Below are 6,451 nucleotides of genomic sequence, written 5' to 3' on the forward strand. Positions count from 1 at the left end.
TGGCTTGAACTTTACCACACGGTGGATCTTAAAGACATACTAGCGAAAGATCGCAGACCCGATGGTTTCTCACCTTCAAGTGATACCAAAACGATCGCAAGTCACGAGTTACCCATGCTATGTTGCCGTGGTATGGGTAGACTTAGGTCCTTAACCCCCATGATGTTCTTCAGCTTCTCAAATTGAGTTTGAGGCAGTGCCTTGGTGATGGCATCTGCAACCATATCATTAGTACTGCCGTATGTTACTACTATTCTTCCATCGTCATGTACTTCTCTCGCATAAAGCCCTTTAATATCAATGTGTTTTGTGGAAGCACGGTTAGCTGGGTCCTTTATTATACTAATTGCTCGTTTATTATCACACCAGCATACCATCGGTTGTTTTTGCTAAAAGCCCAGTTCCTCCAGTAGGTACCACAACCATTCGCTCTCTTTTATTCCCTCACTTGCTGCTATTAATTCAGCATGTGCTGTGTGGAGACTGACTGTATCGTGCCTCGAACTTTTCCATGTAATACAGGCATCGGTCATAACACTCACATGCCCAGTCACTGACTTTCGATTCTCAATCGCATTCGCGAAGCTCGCGTCTGTGTATAGCTCATATAATATTTCTTTACTTTTTCCGTCGAATATGAGGCCATACGTCGACGATCCTTTCAGATACTTTAGTACTCTCTGGGCCGCCCTGTAATGACTTTAGATATAGCACGACAGGAACTTGCTTAGTTCTCTGACAGCATTAGCTATATCAGGTCTTTTTTCACGAACAAGATACATTAAAGACCCCATTAAACCTCTGTAATCGAATGGCTGAGCTGCTATTTGCTCAGGACTCATATTTTCTTCTTTCTCAAGTACAACACTTTTGGCCTGAGGCGTCGGCTCCGGAACGCACTCAGTCATATTAAACTTGTGTGATAAGTCCATGATGTATTTAAGTTGGGGCATACTGAGAATCTTATTGATCCTGTCTCTCTTAATCTCCATTTTTAAGATGTATTGGACCTCGCCTAGGTCGTTCATAGTAAACCGAGAGGCTAATTTAGCCTTGACCTTTTCCATGAGAGTCATATTACTCGCAGCAATTGTGATATCATCCACGTACACGCAGATAAGTACTAAATGACGAACTCCATTTACCTCCCACTTTTTCCGGTACAATCAATATTCCTTTTCGCACCGGGAAAACCCAAGTTGTATCAAACACTTATTGAGGAGCGCGTACCAGAATCGGGATGCCTGTTTGAGTCCGTATAGGCTCTTCTATAGCTTACACACGGTCGAGTCACTTCCGTGTCGAAATCCATGAGGTTGTTGCATATAAATGCCCTCAAACAGCGTTCAATTGAGGAACGCCGTGGACACATCCCTTTGGTGGACATGTAGGTCCTGAATAGTTGATATTGCTAGTAGCAATCTCAGTGACTCGTATCTCGAAACTGGGGAGAAGATCTCATTGAAGTCTACTCCATGAATTTGTGTATTTCCTCTCAATACTAAACGCACTTTAAATCGCTCAACCGTCCCGTCGGGGTTGTACTTTACATCAAATACCCAGTGATACCCTAGTAATTTGCGTCCTTACGGTAATTTTACAAGTTCCCAAGTATCATTCGCAATTAATACTCGGTATTCAACCTGAAGTGCTGCCTCCCACGGTTTGGCGTGTGGTCCTCGTAGACCCGCTTTGAGTGACCTCGGAACCGGTATGACTTTAATACATCGTATAACAGTGTTGATGACTACTACGTAGTCTTTGAGCCGAGAATTTTGCTTGCGTTTGCGGCGGGGTCTCGGAATCGAGGAAATTACCTCATGTTCAGCCTGATTTCCCACTGTTCCTATACTCAATAGAGCCACAGGTGAGGATCCCGTAGTTCTACACTGTTTTTCCGGAGTGTGTGTCCCTGCTGTTCGCACCCTTTTACCTAGCCCACATATCTCGTTGAGTGTGTCCTCACTGACTTCAATATTTGCTGGTGGAAGGGACCTCGTGATCAAACTGGCCGTGGATGTGACATCAAACCTCACCACGCGGGCAGTGAGGTACCTGTTTCCCTTGATATCCAGCAGCCTATATCTTTTGTAGTTATCCGACAGTCCCAGGAGTTTGCACTCAGTTGCCCTATCACTTAATTTTTTGTTAGCTCTTTTTGTCTTTGGTACATGAGCATAGCATTTGCTACCCCAAATTCGCAATGCTAGTCTCTTCGGTTTCTTCCCATATAGATCTTCATAGGGCGTTTTGCCTTTGAGTCGGGCTGCTGGCACTCTATTAGCCACCGCAGTCATATACATTAAGGCCTCTGGCCACCACTTGCCTGCCATTCCAGAACCGGCAAGTGCACATCGAACATTGCCCATAATGGTTTGGTGTGCCCTTTCAGCGGACCCGTTCTCTTGTTGGGACTCCACATTGGACCTCTGAAATAGCAATCCGTTCTTAGGCAGCATTTCTCTAGTACATTGAATACAAATTCAGTACCTCCGTCAGTTCAATTTTTTTGTATTTTGTATTGGAATTGCCTTTCCAGTTGGGTAATGAGAGTTGTTAATTTTGCTCCCACCTCTTTGAGTGATTTCATCACAAAGTACCATTTGTATGCGGTGGCATCATCCACGACCGCCAAGGCATACTTAAACCCTGGCGCACCATACAGCCCTTCAGGCTTCATTTTTTCCAAAGGGTCCATGTGTAGAGTATGGAGCGGTTTGGTCGCCTTTTCTCCTATCATATTCCTGTATGACATTCGCCGAGATTTAGCGAGTGCACATGTGTGGCAAAAGAAAGCTACACTTGCCATGTCTTTCCATGCTAAGCGTGGTGCCCCGTCAAGTACCTCCTTCGATAATATCCTCATGAGGAGGTCTTTCCCAACATGACCTAGTCGCAAGTGCCACTCTTTCATAGTGTTATGGATAAATGTTGAATTCATACTTTTGGCAGATAATACTTTAGTACTACCGCCCGCCCTCTTACTAGGTAAGTAGTAAACTTCATGAATTGCTACAGCAGCAAATACGAATCTATTGGTTTTATCCAAAAAAATATAGGTATTTTCCATTAATGGCCTGAATATGCCGATATCCCTGAGTAGCAAGGTAATATGCACTTAGCAGATTACTGCTACACTCCTTATCGAAGTCAACATTCTTTATTGAGATATCACTATAGTAACCCTGTGGTTTGAGTATACTAAATCTAACCGTGCCTTGCTGTGTACTCAATGAGGTACCCCGGTTCCCGTACTCAAACGTATGAGGTTGTCCCCGACCAAGACTACTGAACCAGTATCGATTGGGGCTTACTGCGTGTCCTGCTCCAGTATCAACAACCCACACGTCATCAGTTACCTCTAATTCCATTAACATCGATAAGTACACTCCAAAATGCTTCCTTACCTCAGCATCGATGTCCATCAGGTTGAACGCCTTGTCCTCGGCTTCCTCTCCCTCACTCACAGGTACATTCTTGTCGAACGCGAACTCATCTGCGTCCTCAATTGCTTTCGCCAGTTGTTGGCCGTAGGCGTGGGCTTCCGCCGTCGTCATTTCCGAGCCCTTTTCGCTGGCTGTTTTCTTCTTCGGAGTAGGTCCCCTCTTCACCGCCATCAAACGTTTCTTCTTCGCACTCGGAGCAGCCCGGATGTTCGAGCGGAACAACGCTCCACCCGGTCTCTTCGGATCGCGATCTTTCGCCATAGTCAGGCAGTCCTTCTTACGATGACCGTCCTCAAAGCAGTAGAAGCAGCTGCCAGGCTCAGCACTCGTCGCTTCAACTTGGGTGCGCTTCTTCCCTGTGAATTTCTTCGCAACATTGATCATGACGGGACGCTTCTTTTCCGTGAGCATGTTGATTTCCTTCTTGGAGCGATCACCAAAGACGCGTCGCAAGCTTATTTCGACATTCTCGATGGAAAACGATTCCGCCGTCATGCTGATGGAGCTTCCCCAAAACTCGCTGGGCAGCTGAGCCAGCACCTCCATGAACAGCCAGTGTTCCGTCACAATCTCCTTGCCGACCAATCCCGTCATCTTCCGGTTCATGCCGCTGTGAAGCTGCTTCAACTGGGCGAATAGGGTCCCCCAGTCACTCCAGTTCGAGGCGATAATCCGATCCCACTTTCGGCGAAGCTCGATTACTTCTCCAGCGTCCCCAACCCCATACGTCTTCTCCAGCAGCTTCCAGATGTCGCACGGCCTCATGCTTGACACCGGGTTTGGTAGTCCCGAGAGGAACATGTTGGTCACCGATTGGTTGAGTAGGTTCAGCATAGCCGAGTTAGCCCTAGTCCAATGCTGGCGGAGCCAACGCAACTCCTTTGCCTCTTCCCTTGTGGTGGCTTCACCGACCGTAATGATCGGTTCTTCCGGATGTCCATTCAGGAAGTAGACCATCAATACAGAGGCGGGGCTTTCGTCCTTTTCCAAAAGCCCGCGCTCGTAGATTTGGTCCTATTCCTTAATGTAGGTAAGGAACTTGTCCTTCCACATGGTGTACTCTCTTTCCTTGTTGTTCCCCATGAACTTCTCCAGCCCAATCGTTGGAGCGCCCCCATTGCGACCAGAGCTCATAGTGCGTGGAGATCTTGAGTACGTATCTGAAATGTCAACCTTAGCTGTAGGCCGTCAGTTTCGAAGTGAGGGGGACTGCAGTGGTGGCGCCACGCGTCCTCCTCCTCCTCTTCCATCCCTCGGCAGGTTGTTTGTAGTGCACACAAGTAGATGACCTGTACTTTTCCTATTAGCTAATTTAATAGTATATTTAGACCCAATTAGAGTGCATCATATCTTTCCATCATAACGATATCATTACAGGCACGAGGGACGTGCTGTTCTCGTCGTTGCAGGGAGAGTGCGCCTTCATGATGCCTCCGCCGCACCGGCTACGCCTCCCGCTCACTACGTCCACCAGGCCTGTTTCTTTGCAAGGGAGTTTCGTGAATATTAAAATGTAAATGCTGGCGATAGTCATCAACATGTTCGGTATTCTAAAGGATGCGCAGGATACAATTCATTTTCCAATAAAGGGTACTGTTGTCACTTCATCTCTTGGCACGACAATGAAGCAGTCTTCTTGATACTGAATATAAATAGCGAGGACTTCAGGTTTTTGTAGGCTGCATTTCGTTTCCAAAGAATTTACTCAATCAATTTTTATTTGTATCCATGACTGCGTGAATATAACTGTGTTGTTGCTGGGGTACGTCGCGAGGATTTTGTGGTGCAAGTGAATGATGATCAAATTGTGGGTCGACAACAGGAAGTGCCTGAACCGCGATATGACGCACACCTCCTTCGCAATGCAGCCTGTATAATAGACCTCTTGTCGAGTTGTCTGTAAAATTGGCATAACCGGGATAACCCGGGGGGTCTGAACAAGATCCCGCTGGAAGTCCTGACAGATGTCAAGGCACTCTATCTAACGGGAAAATCCTAGTTCAACACGATGAGGTTAATCTTCTTCGGGAGAGATGTCCAACCGCGATTTGGCTCATCTCTCCCGAGCGCATGAGGTTCTTGGCGATAGTTTTGTTCATTCACCGAGTTTCGCGGTCTCTCTCGGGTCCACATACAAGACCAAGTCAAAAATGCCGCGTCGGGCATCCGGAAATCGCCAATCCGCTCGAGATCGAGTCGAAGCTGTTCTATTGGAGCTACAGGAACGTCGTATTGAGCGAGAACAAGATCTCAACCAGTACGCCAACGCACCTCTACATGAGATTGAGAACGAAGACACCGACACGCCAATAATGGACCCTTTTAGGGATCTCGGTGGCCCTGCTGCAATCAAAGACATGACAAATTATTCTCTCCGCGAGTTCAACGAGCTGTGGCTCACTGTCCGCGACAACGTTTTCATGAATTACAATGTAGGGCGAGGCAGGCGATCTAAGATCAAGCTCAAGGACGCATTCTTCATGACAATCGTGATGCTGAAAGAGGGAGGGACCTGGGACAGCAACGCCAAGCGTTTTCGGTTAGCGACAACGACTTTCACCGACGTTGTTACGAAGTTCATCAAAATGTTGGCCCCAAAACTCTACGTTGACTACGTTGAAGATCGCTGCGATGAAGCAACAATGCGGAGGGCGTGCACAAGGGATAACACATTTGACAACTACCCGTGCGCCTTGTACGCGGTAGACGTCACCTTTCAGCAAAGCTGGCGTCCGGGCGGAAGCATCCGTGAGAATGGCAAGTTCTATAGTGGAAAACACCACCTATACGGACTCAAGGCCGAAGTTTCCGTGGACAATCGAGGATTCGCGATCAATTGCACGCAGCACGAGCCTGGGGCCACGCACGACCTCACAATGTTCAAGGAGAACATGCCCTTCCATCTTCAAGAAATGCAAAAGCTGCCGGGGGATGAATCACTGCCGGATGATGGCCCTCTGTTGGATGCCCATCCAAATGAATGGGCTATTCTAGCCGACAGATGA

The 6,451-nt window shown here is 47.4% G+C and overlaps 1 protein-coding gene across 1 annotated transcript; it reads left to right on the plus strand.

Annotated features, from left to right (window-relative positions):
- Window positions 1-5,596: 5,596 nt before the first annotated feature.
- Window positions 5,597-6,451, plus strand: IUM83_05141 (uncharacterized protein; the record flags this gene model as incomplete). The annotated part of the gene is made up of 1 exon (XM_067929259.1): window positions 5,597-6,451. One exon carries the CDS (start codon window positions 5,597-5,599, stop codon window positions 6,449-6,451), a length of 855 nt encoding a protein of 284 aa, XP_067794716.1.

This window comes from Phytophthora cinnamomi (assembly GCF_018691715.1).
Source record: "Phytophthora cinnamomi strain GKB4 chromosome Unknown Contig23, whole genome shotgun sequence".
Taxonomy (NCBI): Eukaryota; Oomycota; class Peronosporomycetes; order Peronosporales; family Peronosporaceae; genus Phytophthora; species Phytophthora cinnamomi.